General features: G+C 41.5%; 1 protein-coding gene across 2 annotated transcripts in view; it reads right to left on the bottom strand.

The window, feature by feature from the left end:
* Window positions 1–588: 588 nt before the first annotated feature.
* The window catches only part of pkd1l2a (polycystic kidney disease 1 like 2a), a 41346-nt gene continuing 27603 nt past the window's right edge, over window positions 589–14331 (bottom strand). For both annotated transcript variants that reach the window (XM_039690743.2, XM_089117722.1), the window contains exons 20-41: window positions 13537–13668; window positions 13221–13446; window positions 12954–13144; window positions 12333–12563; window positions 12140–12241; window positions 11886–12064; window positions 11633–11779; window positions 11304–11503; window positions 10185–10429; window positions 9878–10091; window positions 7733–8166; window positions 7481–7577; window positions 7260–7400; window positions 7002–7187; window positions 6575–6905; window positions 5414–5547; window positions 5204–5331; window positions 4956–5116; window positions 4645–4855; window positions 1192–1293; window positions 974–1105; window positions 589–893 (exon numbers count right to left, since the gene is read on the bottom strand). In XM_039690743.2, the coding sequence (XP_039546677.2) occupies window positions 768–893; window positions 974–1105; window positions 1192–1293; window positions 4645–4855; window positions 4956–5116; window positions 5204–5331; window positions 5414–5547; window positions 6575–6905; window positions 7002–7187; window positions 7260–7400; window positions 7481–7577; window positions 7733–8166; window positions 9878–10091; window positions 10185–10429; window positions 11304–11503; window positions 11633–11779; window positions 11886–12064; window positions 12140–12241; window positions 12333–12563; window positions 12954–13144; window positions 13221–13446; window positions 13537–13668 (4050 nt within the window). In that variant the 3' untranslated portion in view covers window positions 589–767. The remainder of the gene's footprint in view (window positions 894–973; window positions 1106–1191; window positions 1294–4644; window positions 4856–4955; window positions 5117–5203; window positions 5332–5413; window positions 5548–6574; window positions 6906–7001; window positions 7188–7259; window positions 7401–7480; window positions 7578–7732; window positions 8167–9877; window positions 10092–10184; window positions 10430–11303; window positions 11504–11632; window positions 11780–11885; window positions 12065–12139; window positions 12242–12332; window positions 12564–12953; window positions 13145–13220; window positions 13447–13536; window positions 13669–14331) is intronic.

Genomic DNA, 14331 nt, shown 5'->3' on the forward strand with positions numbered 1-14331 from the left:
CAAAATGAACGAATATTCCGAGTCATTTGGTTCATTCAAAGAACGAATTGACTCGGAAAAAGATTTGTCCGTTTTGATGAACGAGTTCGAAAAGGAGAGTCACAAACACGCATAACAAACATAAACTTTGTTATTTATTTATTTATTCATCGTCTGGAATTGTTTAAAGCCCTTTGAACAGTTTGCAGTTTCCACTGAAACTGTCTTTTGGACCTTGAGCCGTTTGGTTCCCACTGAAGTGGAGAAAATGCTGGAATGTTTTCATCAAAAACCTTAAGTTCTTTTCTAAAGAAACAATGACATGGACATCTTGGATGGCATGGGGGGTGAGAAAATTATCAGCAAAAGTTGTTTTTTTTCTCCTCGGCAGAAACATTGCTGATGTATATGATTCAGATCCCCTCATGTGTTGGTTTAAATAGCTTGAACGATTTCCCAGATGGTCACTTTACTACATGTTTTGTTCACTGGAAACATAATTAATCTGCTATCCACTCAGAAAATCTGACTTGAGATGAAATCTGAGATGCTATTCAGTGATGTATTAGGGCAAAAATGACCAGCCAGAGTTCCACATTTCATGCTTAATATTTGTAATAATAGCATTGACAAACGTCCCAATCGACCTAATCTGCAAGATAAATGGAATAATCTTTTTAAGAGTCTAGTAATGTGCAAGAACAATTACTAAATATCCAAAGACCAAGAGGCATTTTACAACAAAGCTTTGATTGACTATCACATGGTTATAAAGATAAGCATCATTTCTACGATATGGTTGAAGCTGTAGTCTTTGAATCATCTGCATCCATAAGCTTTTTCTTGCACTTGATGCCAAGAAGACTGCAGATCTTCATCAGCATCAGATCCACGATCTCCTCTTCTTCAGAGGGCTGAGGAAAAATAGATGACCATTCAATTAACTGATTTAGAAAGGTGACAAATTTAGATTCATTGATTATGAGAGATTTACTGTGGGATGAAGTTGCTCTTCATTGAAAGCCACCAATATCGCGGATATAAAGAGGTTGAGCACTACAAACGTCATGAATATGATACAGGATCCGATCAGGAAAGCACCCAGAACTGGATTGTAATCCAAAACCTGCAGGTAGAAGGAAATGATCCAATGAATAATAAAAGTTCTCAACCAGAATGGCAGTGTAATTCAGTATAGGCCAGTATATTTACCTCATCGTAGTTAAAGATACCTAGTTGTAGGCAAATAATGGTCTGTGCAGCCTCAAGCAGAGTCCTGTACGAGTAGAGCCTCCAACCGTAAATTAAATTGCACTAATGGGATACAAAATGTAAACATTTCGGACAAACCTAAATGTGCATCGCCACACCAACGCATGCAAATGTTCTGATACTCAAAATTGGCATCAAATAGCAATGGTTCTTAGGTCTCGCCATCAAAATAAATGCGTTTTATACAAATGAGAGCTATGGTGGCAATCAAATAACTTGAATTTCAGTTTGTATCGTGTAGTGCAGGGGTGCCCAATCCTGCTCCTGGCGATCGACTGTCCTGCACAGTTCATCTCCAACCCTAATCAAACACACCTGAATGTGATCCTGAAGACCTTAATTGGTTGCTTCAGGTGTGTTTGATTACGTTTTGAGATGAACTGTGCAGGACAGTCGATCGCCAGGAGCAGGATTGGGCACCCCTGGTGTAGTGTGAACTGCTACTTTCTACTTTCAGGAGCTTGTAGGCCAGATCCAGAAGGTTCCCAGTCCTGCAGAGTTTAGCTTCAACCCTAATTAAACCCTACACACCTGATCCAGCTAATCACGATCTTTCGGATTACTTGGAAAGGTAGGCATGAATGCTTGTTTCCGCCACAGAATAAAACATTTAAAGGGTAACTAAACCCCTGGTCAGAGCCTGACTCCACCCACTGGCAATATTTGAAAATGCAGATCCCAGCGGAGATAGAGGGGGCGAAATAGATGCTAAAACACTCTATCCTGATCGTTTTCAATACTCACAATTCCAATTCCTGACTCCCTACAGTGGTTTTGACGACACAAGATGGTTTTTATACTCGCGTGGTGAGCTGAAACCTGCGTATGTCACGAAGTGCGGAACATCCAATAGGAAAATTCAACTGCAGTAGCCACCGTTCAACCTGAAGAGGGCAGCACTAAGACGTTTTTACGCCATATGTTGTAGAAACAGAACACTTTATAAACAAATGTCAAAAAAAGTTACTCGAATCAATGACTGGTATTAATAAAGATCCATTCTTACAGATCATTAACAAAAAAAAGTTGGTTAAGTGTTTAGTTACTCTTTAAAAAGATAATTACGACTTTTATCTAACGATTGAGATCTTTTCTCAGAAGTGCGAGTTATAAAGTTATAAAGTGCAAGTTTATATCCCACAATTCTGACTTTAAAGGGTAACTAAACCCCTGGTCAGAGCCTGACTCCACCCACTGGCAATATTTGAAAATGCTGAAAAAGTGGGCAGACCCCAGCGGAGATAGAGATTATGAAATAGATGCTAAAACACTCTATCCTGATCGTTTTCAATACTCGCAATTCCAATTCCTGACTCCCTACAGTGGTTTTGACGACACAAGATGGTTTTTATACTCGCGTGGTGAGCTGAAACCTGCGTACGTCACAAAGTACGGAACATCCAATAGGAAAATTCAACTGCAGTATCTACCGTTCAACCTGAAGAGGGCAGCACTAAGACGTTTTTACACCATATACTGTAGAAATAAAACACTTTATAAACAAATGTCAAAAAAGTTACTTGAGTCAATGACTGGTATTAATAAAGATCCATTCTTACAGATCATTAGCTAAAAAAAGTTGGTTAAGTGTTTAGTTACTAGGTAACTAAACCCTTGGTCAGAGCCTGACTCCACCCACTGGCAATATTTGAAAATGCTGAAAAAGTGGGCTGACCCCAGCGGAGATAGAGATGACGAAATAGATGCTAAAACACTCTATCCTGATCGTTTTCAATACTCGCAATTCCATCTCCTGACTAGCTAAAGTGGTTTTGACGAACAAGCTGGTTTTATACTGCCAAGGGCGTAGCTCGCGTGGTGAGCTGAAACCTGCGTACATCACGAAGAACCGCTAACATCAACTGCAGTATCCACCGTTCAACCTGAAGAGGGCAGCACTAAGACGTTTTACACCATATATTGTAGAAATAAACACTTTATACACAAATGTCAAAAAGTTACTCGAATCAATGACTGGTATTGACAAAGATCCATTCTTACAGATCATTAACTAAAAAAAGTTGGTTTAGGGTTTAGTTACTCTTTAAGAATCGCAATTGCGACTTTATACCACGCAATTCAGAATTTCAAAATGTAAACTCGCAATTGTGAGAGAAAACGTGGCAAGTGCCTTTTTTACTTATTCTGTGGTGGAAACAAGCTTCGGTAACACATTACTTGAAAGTTTTATGCATGTTTATGACAACTGTCATTAATTCGTCAGTTATGACATTTTTAATGCAAATATGACATTGTTTGAGATGTCTTTGTTGTGACACCTTGACATAAACCAATTCATCATAACCTGTCAGTGTCAGTTGACATTACTAAGACAACACAACCTGTCATAAACATGATTAATTATCAAACGTAAGAAACCACCTAGCTTTATTGGTTAACATTACATTAAACTGTCATGTGGTTGGTTGGTTTTGACATTGGCTGTCATGAAGCCATTATAACTTTTTAATGACAAATTCAATTAGTAGCACTGTAGTCGAGGTCTCCAAAAATATTCATGACGGTTATAATGACCTCATGACTAGGGTTGGGTATCGTTTGAATTTGAATGATTCTGATTCCGATTCCGATTCCTTGTTTCGATTCCGGTTCCTAACGATTCTCAATTCCGATTCTTTTAAGAGGCAGGGTCAAAAAAGTTAAGCTAACGTTGCTAACCAACGGTCTTTCTGAAGGAAATAATCTTTTCTGAAGGAAATACTCCTTCTGTCACAAATACTCCTTTTGTCACAAATTTTGCATTTTGCTGAGATTTCGTTATTTTTAGAAAAGTGAAGCCACACTTTGGACCGCCGATGTAAGCTACTCATGTTCGACTCACGCGGTTATGCTAACACTTCCGGTAGACGCTTCTTCGTTGGTGTTGTTCAGCGGTTTCTTCTTCCGCTCGGCGGACTGTGAATATCGAAACTAGGAATCGAAATTTTAACTTTTGAACGATTCCGGGAAAAACAAAAAGTTAGTCCCAGTTCCACTCGATTCTCGATACCCAACCCTACTCATGACAGCCAATGTCAAAACCAACCCCAAGACAGTTTAATGTAATGTTAACCAATAAAACTAAGTGGTTTCTTAAGTTTGATAATTAATCTGCTATGTCATGTTTGTCATTACCAAGACATCTCAAACAATGTCATATTTGCATTAAAAATGTCATAATTGAGCAAATGACAGTTAAACCCTCCTTCATATTGATCATGAAGGTGTCATGTCAGTCTTATGCACACCCCTTCAAGTAAAGTGTTACCCAAGCGTCCATAGGTAGGTGTGTTGGGACTAAACTCTAGAATTGTGGCCCTCCAAGAGCTGCCTTTGTTGTTGCCCCTGATGGTTGTCTAGATTCCACGAATTGTGAGGGAGTATGATACTCACAGCAATGGAATAGGCCAAAAACATGATGGTCATGACCACGATGAAGCCTGAGATCTCTGTCCATGCTCGCTGCAGTGTAGATGTGATCATGTGTAGCTTGGGGTTGAGTCTCAGCAGATGCCACAGCTTGATGGTGGCCAGCAGAACCAAGAAGGCTATTAGATAGCCCAGTACAGCATCTGCCGTGGCCGTCTCATAAAAACTGACAAACCTGTTTGAGAAGCAGTTGCATAAATTGCAGTATGAAGAAGTGTAGCATCCCATTTACGAACATAGTCATTGATCTGGAAGAGTTTAAGACTTTCACTCACATGTCTTTGTTATTTTGGTAGTAGTCAATGTCCCGGTTCCCCAAGATTGTCCTCTTGACAAACACAGATAATGCACTCCAACTTAGAATAATGATGGCCAATTCCAAAAGATTCCACTTGCTTCTAAAATATGCCCATTTCTGCTGCTTCATTAGTTTGCCCTGTTAAAATCCAGAAGATATTGTGTATTATAACTTCACTGATGCAAATTTCACCATCTTATGTTAGTGTTCCATGGGGGAGCTGACCTGCACAAACATGTAGTAGAGAATGAAGAGAAAATAGATGGCCTCTGATGCCATAACAAACACATGAAAGCCACCAGTGGACTGATAAAGATGGACAGTCTGCACCTCACTGCGATATTGAAACGCGCCTGCAAAAACAATAAAATTACCGTGAGTCCTGTCTTTGAGAACATGACAATCTTATGAGAATTTCAACAGGAGATGCCTTACCTACTCCTGTGGTCTCAAATATGAGAGTCACAATGCAGAAGAGGTTCACGTTTGCATTATAAACGGTGAACTCCACAAAGACAGCCCGTGTATACACGTCCAGCCAGATGTCGTCAAGAAGGTACTCTAGAAGTCTGTAGGATGGGAAAGAAAAGATCGCTTGTTCTGACTTCTACTTGAAACTACGGTAGTCAACATTTGAAGCGGATCATCAAGGTCATCGAAGTTATACGTGAATTTCAACAATAACCATTCTTGTCTTAGGACAACTTTGATGAACTTTTTTGATCCACATCAAATGTTGACTACTGTACTACTACGACTACTGTAGATTCAGCGCAGTCTCATCCCAAGACGTCATATAACTGACGTCTTTTGACCTATATGTCAATATCCGCCTTTTTAGGGCCCCCTTAAACGTCGGTAGATGACGTTGTCGGATCCTAACTCTACCCCAGGCCTAAACCTACCCCGTCACCTAACTGACGTTAAAGGTAAAGCGTCAGTTGTATGACGGCCCGGGATCGTCATCTACCGACGTTTAAGGGGGCCCTAAAAAGGCGGATATTGACGTATGATCAAAAGACGTCCCAAGACGTCAGTTATATGACTTCTGGGATGAGATTGTGTTAGTATATTTCATATGGTGCTTTTCCATTAGCAGTACCAGCTCGACTCGGCTCGCTTTTCGTTCCGTTTTCCATTGCAGACAGTACCCGGTCGTCATAACGACGCCTTTCGTTCCTCATTGCCCCATCACGCTCTCTCAGGATCCTCTATTTTGCAACCAACAACCAACCACGGCGTATTCTTCCGAGTTGCCGTAATAATAGTAGTTAGTTTAGTGACTATCTCTGGCCAAACTATTTAAAAATAGCTGGGTTATTCTGGATACTCCATCTGGCGCGTGCAATGATGACGCAGTGAATGGTGACGATTCTCTCGGACCAATCAGCAACGTGACATTTTAGTACCGGCTCAGCTCGCCTTAGCTCGCTCAGAACCTTGCCGGAGGTAGTACAAAAAAAGTACCTGAAAGCAGGTACAGGTACAACTTTTACACAGTGGAAAACCAAACAAAGGCGAGCCGAGCCGAGTCGAGTCGAGTTGAGCTGGTACTGTGTAGTGGAAAAGAGCCAATATTGTTACTCATTATGCTACCTGCTAGCATTCTTTTTATCCGGACCTAGGTCCACCACAAATCCTCCACCCCTATAAAGGGCCAATCCACCCCAAACTGATTTTGCCCGGAGTTTGGCCTGAGTTTGGTAGTGCCACGGTGTGGGTAGAGTCGGATAGCCATTCACATTTATAGTCTGGTTCCAGCCTGGACCATAAGAGCTCATGTCCTCCGCTTCCCAGGAGTAAGGAGCATGGCAATCAGGAATAGTCAACTGCATGGTCTTGGCAATTTCACAAGAGTCTTTTTTCACCCTAACCTGACGTAGTCGAGCGTTGCCAACAAGTTTTGAGTTTCCATCGGTTATGAAGCCTGAAAAGGTAACATACAACAAAGTACATTTAGGTCTAGAGGTAAAATAAACACGCAGATTTTAACCTTGATCAAGTATACATACTGAAGGACTACCTGGATATTTCCCAAACAGATTGCCGAGCAAGGAGGATTTTGCCCAGTTGAAAATTTCTTTATGGTTCATACTCTCTGAAATGCCGCTGCTGAAGCTCTGCCGGATGTGTTGAGTGAGGTAGTACCCATTTGGATCTCGCTGACCATATGCGACCAAGAGAAGCATCCACAGGAATCCCACATAAACTGCAATGTAATAAAAGGCTGTCAAACAAGCTGATCTTTCAATCAATCAAAGAGTAATTGTGTCCTTCTTACTGAGAATCTCCCGGATGAGATCGAAAACTTTCTGCTCCTTGATCATGTTGTTTTTCATCCTTTCTATGTCGGTGGGAGGTGGAGGCTGATAGAAACTACATGTGCTGTCTCTCCTGGCAATTCTGACTGCATCAGGATCATCTGTGGACAGACGTTTTATCTGAAGTTTGCCACACTAGTAATGTGACTACCTAAGAAGATACTGTAAATGCACTCGTTACCGGTGTTGGGTAGAGTCCCGTCAATCGTGACATCTCCATACTCCTCTTGATCAACATTTTTGAGTACCAAAGCAAAAAAGACTGCAAAGCCCAGTACCTAATGAACCCAATACAAGGTCAACAAGTCTCTGTAGGAACAAAACAACTAGTGGACAATCATGTAACCACAAGCTTTACAGGAATTGGTAATGTACAATACAGATAAATACACTCTTAAAGGGTGAAGAATTGTATTTTTATTCCATCTCTTACTTTTACAGGTTGAGTGATGAAGAGGCTTTCAAAGAATGACACCACCATTGAGATGAGCCAGCTAATGGAGCGATCCTTGCCATAGGTCAACCCATATATCATAGTGAAGTATGCTGAAACGCCACTGGTGGCTATAACAAGAAACCAACCAACGAACACAAACCACCAGGGCAAGCCTTTCTGACAACACTTTTTGCTGCCCTCTGTTGGGCTGGAGCTACGAGTATGCAGACCACTGGAGGAGGCATGAGGTTCAAGTAGGTTCTTCATGCCTTGGACCTGCAATACAGCCCGGTTGTAGCCATCTGGCTTAGAGAAGGATGAAGGCCCCAGCAGTCGCAGCTCTTTCTCCACATTTTGGAGTTGTTTGTAGAGATACTGGCTGTAGATGCTGTGTTTTTCACTTCGCTCTGAGCTCTCATAAATACTGCTCTCTGCAAGAGGAACAAAAAATATTGTTTCACATATAATTGTATGTATGCTGAGATCCATTCAAAGTTGGAGGTGGAGATACCAGAGACTATTTATATAGAGACATGCCACTTCCTCAATCCTTAATACAACTATATAGGGAAAACCCGTAACACCAAAGATGGCGGTCGTATGCATATGTCCCGCCCCTCCCGCTGGAAGGCCAACTGGCTGATTTTAATAGTCAAGCCGGGAAACATTTAAGCCTATGGTCTGGTTCCACCGACGCATGCGCACAGTTAAGGTTTGCGACAGCGGAAAATACGTTACTGTTTGAAAAGAATTTATATACAGTGTATGCGTGAGTTGTGTAAATATCAGACATCCCAAGTCTCCCAGAAGTTCCGGGAGTCTCCCGCAGATTGATAGCGGCTCCCTGATGCCCGCAAATTAGTTCAAATCTCCTGGAATCTAGAGCTAGCGTGCAAGAGCGCGCACATACTGTGTAGCACGTGCACGACTGGAGGGAGAGAACCCTTGCGCATGCGTAGTAAAAGTATAACCTGTGGGGTAATCCATCAGCCGGAAGTTGAAGCCTCGCGGGAGCCGCCATTGTAGTATAACTTCACCTGCTGTTAGCATCCCATTGACTCCCATTGATTTTGGCGTCACTTTGACTGCGAATAACTATACATCTGAGGCGTCCAAAGACTTCATTTATCCTTTCTTTATTCCTAAAGAAACACGGCAATGTATAATAAGCTCCATTAGTTTGTATCTTACGTTACAGCCCGTAGAAGCCGTTTTTATAAAAATAGGCTAAAGATTGCGTCATAACCACGGGACTTTCTGTCGCGCAATAGAGACATTACCGTATAGACAAAAGGAGAAGCTCGCGAGCAATCTTTTACTGTCTATGAGGCAATCGGGGGGACATGGAGGCACAAAGTCAAGGTAGAAGCCCATAAATAGAGAGTCCATAAAAGCAACGGGACAAAATATTTCAACGTTTTTGAGGAATTAGGTGATTCAGATTTGTCTTGGCACAGCTACTAGAAGATTAAAAACTGTCAGACTGTCGTCACGCTCAGTTTGAGCCTGTGCAGTCGCTCAGACATCAGACTGGAAGTGCAATAATCGGGCTTCAGGCTTCTCCATTGAAATCAGTGGGGTCGCTCTGTCCATTTTTTTTGAAAAGGTGTTTTAAATCTTATTTTGGGGCAAAGTCATCAGAAAGTCATTTTTAGTGATTTTTATCATTTTACTGTTGTTTATACATGCAGTTTTTTATGTCCCGGTGACCAGTGAAAGTGCAGTTCTGAGTCTCTGCCCATTCATTTAGATGGAGCCTGGTCTTGTTAGTCCGAAATAGCTGCCCGGAGGCGTTGCCAAGATGGCGGCCGAGTGGCATGACTTGCCTAAAAGGACTTTGGGATACTCAAGTGGGAGTGTGAATGGAGGTGGGAATGCTCCACTTTCAGCCTCAAAGTATTCCAGTCATACTGCATTCCAGACAACTAGGAACTTGGAATACTCCCAATTCCATTTGAAAATAACTAATAAAATATTGCTTTAGTTATCAAATGAGACTCACCAAAGTTAGGGCTGCTCTATCTAACCCAACCTTACAAATGCCAGTGGTTTTCTAACTAAAGTTTTAATTGACTTTCAAGTTCATGTTTCACATTGTCTGGAGCTAAGACATATTATATAGGCTGTTTTGGATGGACTCACCTTTTAGATTTATACACCCAAGGGAAGCCACAAGAGTTTGCTCCTTTTTAGAAGAGTCAGTGTAAAACTCATTTCCAACTTGATTGTGTTGGCAAATGATCTCTTCAACCAATGACAGCAGATTGTTAATATCTGTTTTGGTGGAGTCCAGTTCTATCCGTGGAACGGGTATTCTCATGACCTTATAGAGTGACTGTGCTATTCGTTTGATGTCCTGAAAAAAATATATATCAAAAAGTCATAAAACAGCGATCGTTATGAGTGAGAAATTAACCTATGCTGGGTCAAATTCTTGAGTAGGACTTGCCTTCATCACAGTGTCAGGTGTGATATCCTTGTGATTATAGTGTGAAGGCCGATTTGGAGAAACACGTCCAGTTTTGGCTTGCTTTGTGGAATCTGTCTTTGAATGCTGCTTTGAAGACAATTCAGACTTTTGCTCTCTTGGACGAGCATTTCTGAAGATGCTCACAATAAGGAGATTGATAGGAAACATGATAATGGAACTTTGGATGCCAATCATGACCTGTTGCCAGGTGAACTCAATCTTACCTGTAACCCATGCAAAGACAGAAATCACATTATTATAAATGTAACAGAGTGCTGAAGTTATGATGTCACTTTGTAGGCCAAAACGCGGAAGTGAGTTAGCATTTTAGCACTTCCGGTTCCCTCGCCCTAAAGTCTATGGGTTTTTTGAATGGGATTTTGCTAAATCGCCTAAAATAAGGTCTGTGGTTAACAAAGCCTCTAAATGATTTCATGTTTTGATCTATGACATAACACACCAGTTATAACCTGCTTGTGGTTTCTTAAACTTTATTGTGTCTGCTTGTGGTTTTTTAAACTTTATATAGGCTTCAAAATGTATACATTTAGACATGATTGGTTTGACTTTGGCCACGTTTACACTAAGCCGGGTATTTAGCAAAACGAATATTTCCCCCTCTCCGTTTTCAAAAATAACATCGTTTACACACCCGCATAAATACGCCGTCGAGCGCCATCATAACTATGCCAAACCTATTGGCGGCAGTGTAGGGGTTAAGGATAAAGCCATTCAAGCCAATCAGAATCCTCAGAATCGACAAGAGAGAACCTAAAACGCCTTTTCTCCCAGTTCACACTACAACACATAACCGGCGTTTTCGGAAATCTCCACTTTGGCCGGAGTTTTTAGAAATAATCGTTTTCTGTGATAAAAACGGCGTTTTCGTGTAAATGAGAGGGCAAAACGCAGCGAAATATCTGCGTTTTCCCATCGTGTAAATGAAATGAAATGCCCTTTAGTTAGTTGAAGGTGTGGCCCCTGAAATCTACATCCTTCGAAGGATGCAGCCTCTGTATTGGGACACAGCTATGGATGGACATGTTCTACATGGCTGATAAGAGCTTTCTAGTTGAAGACATGTTATATTGGCCATACCTAGGTCCATGGTCTGCTCTGAGGGGTCTGATGGGACACCCCAGAACATGATACTGGTCAACATGGTGCAGAGCAGCAGGGAACAACAGCAGGAGACACGCTGTACCCGTGTGAAATTACTACTTGGGGGACGACTGATTACAGAGAACCAGATGTGACCATCACGGAAATCTTTTGCAGTCTTCATGAAGAACAAATTGCTGTAAAATTTGAAGACAATATTAAGCATTAATGAGAAAATACTAAACATTTTGTACCACAAAATTATAATTAGTTATTTTTGTTACCAAACATGTCCCAAACGCTTTTGTCATCTCACAGCTACATACCTAAACCGTTTCAAGTCCATTTCTGTTGCAACTGGAAACACTTTATCTAGTGTGCATTCTCCCAAGTCAATGGCCAACCACGAGCTGCACAGGAAGTGCCACTTCTGCCCAGTTTTCAGGTCTTGTACCATTACTTTGTTAACATACCTGTAACAATTACAAAGAGTCATGTTCAGGAAGTACTGAACTTACACAGACAAAAACAACATGCCTCCCTGAAAGTACTGCGTGACACATTTCCCATTAACTTTACCAAGAAGGATGCTGTCCTGAGTTGTCATGCCAGAGCCTGATACTTTGTAGCTCTCCCAGTGAGTAAGGGCTGGTCAACAAGAATATGTCCAGTCCTCCCCTTTCAAACACTGGCTTTTCAGGGTCAGTCAAATGATGAGGTTCACTCTCTCCCTCTGTGCCTTGTAGAGTCACCGTCACCTGGAACAATGTTACGGCAGTGTTCATTTTAAACGACACAAAAGTGTGCTGCAACAAAATATGGTCGGCACTAACCTGAGAGGAGGTGGAGGCCCCACGACGATGTCCTGTGTTGATACTCAACAAGTAACGATATTCAGCTAAGGGATCATTGTCCTCAAGTACTGTGACCTTCACCTTTAAATTGCCAGATTAACATTAAAGTTAAACAAAGACGTTATTCTTATTAATATTATCTCAAACTGGATCTTTAAGAAAACCAGCAAACCTTGACTGCATCCTGAATGTCCTTTCTTCGTGCCCAAATCACAACCAACAGGTAAGTCAGGATAATGGCACCTACAAAACACACCACCACCGGGTTGTCGACGAAGGTCCCAAAGAGTTCGGCGGTGCGGGACACATCAACCACGTTGGGCATTACGAAGAAAGAGCTTCCAAAAAAGGTCAAATGGGTACATAGGCATTGAGTAACCAATCTTGTAGTACGAGGGCCAACCTGAAAAAGAAGTAAGGCTCGAACCATGAGGTCCTCTGAATAAATGACATGCTTATTCAGTGTAAAGGGGTGTTCACACCAAGAGTGATTGCACCGACATACCAAGTGGAAGTCACTTAGTTATTTTCTATAAAAAAAGGGTTCCTCTGGGTTCTATATAGAACCCTGGGGTTCTGTACTTGGCCAATAGAACCTTTTACCAAAAAAATGGTTCTATATAGAACCATTTTGGAGTTCCATATATGAAGCGGGGGATGGAACCATTTCTGGTTCTAAATAGAACCATTTCTTCTAAGAGTCAAGTCCAATAGTATAGCCATTTGGTGACGTCCAGCAATAAAATCACTGTCAGTGTGACAGTCCTTAAAAGACATTGGTTGTTCAGCTTACCCTACAGCCATCACCACTCCAATTGGCCTTCATCTCATCCCAATACAAACAGTGAGCAGCAATGGTCGTGATTAAAACGGAGGCATTTGTCGACTTCACCCCTGCACCAACAACAGGCCTCACCAGAAGATAGTAAACGCCTACTTCCACTGTCATCTCCCCAGGGTTAAGCACCCATGTGTACCTCTCCTCTGCGCCACAAAAAAACCCCAGAATAAATATCTTTTGCTAATATTATTTCATAAATTCTGTTGAATTGTTAATAACCTTCAGAGTTGCCCCCTTGAGGCAATTGGATCCGAGCCTCGTAATTTGTATCATTGGGGTACTCCTGAAAACCCAGGAGCAACTGCAGAGGGATCTCATCTGAGGGGTCTAACTTGAAAACCAGAAATACATTGGGTGCATTCACATTAATGACCACAGTGCTGAAGTTTCCAAGCTCCAAAAGAGTTTGGTTGACCTCTGCCATATCCGTCCTTGGTAGGAGAATCTAGAAATTGAAAAAAAGATAGATAAGGTCTGGATGTTTTATAATTACAGTAGCCAAGCTTTTGGACACTTTCTGACAATCTTCTTTTACCTCAATCTCCTCAGTGAGATTTGCCACTGTAATCACAGAGCCATTCATTTTGGTAAGAGAAAGAGACCCCACTGATCCACTGATACGGTCGCCCTCACACCATGAGAATGGATTTTTTCCATAACTTGTCATCTGTAATAGGTTCAAGAATAAATTAGCATTACAGAAATCTAATCTTTGAATCTTACCCCTTAGGGACGTCTCGTTTCCCTTAGGGAAAGGTGTCTGAAACACATCAACTAGTCACGGGGTACCACAAGGGCCCATGCTTGGGCCTGTAGTCTTCTCCATATACACTACATTACTGGGAACTTTTGTACAGGCACATGGTTTTTCCCACCACTGTTATGCGCACAATCCTACTTTTTATTACAATTAGACAATCCCATCTCCAACTCAATCTATCGAAGAGGTTTCTTGTCTTTCCGGCCACTCCAACAGTTCAACAATAATTTCAACCAGATCTGCCAGAAACCTTTCGGTAATCTAATTGACATTCAAAAAACTCTTTGCAAAGACAGCATGGTCATGAAGGTTTGCACTGCACAACATTAGGAATATCAGGGCTTTCTAAAACTCTCCATCCAGTTCCTTGTAACTTGTAGACTATTATAATGTTCTTCTGGCAGGATATCTAACATGTATAATCAAACATCTACAAATGCTACAGAACTTTAATTACCCCAAGACAGCCCATATTACACCTCTCTTAATCTCTCCTCACTGGCCTCTGGTTCAAGACATTGAAGCCTGCATACAGAACAATCATGGGCTAGGCATCCTCTTACAAATTTA

The sequence above is a fragment of the Pimephales promelas genome, chromosome 1, assembly GCF_988280905.1.
Source record: "Pimephales promelas chromosome 1, fPimPro1.hap1.1, whole genome shotgun sequence".
Classification (NCBI taxonomy): domain Eukaryota; kingdom Metazoa; phylum Chordata; class Actinopteri; order Cypriniformes; family Leuciscidae; genus Pimephales; species Pimephales promelas.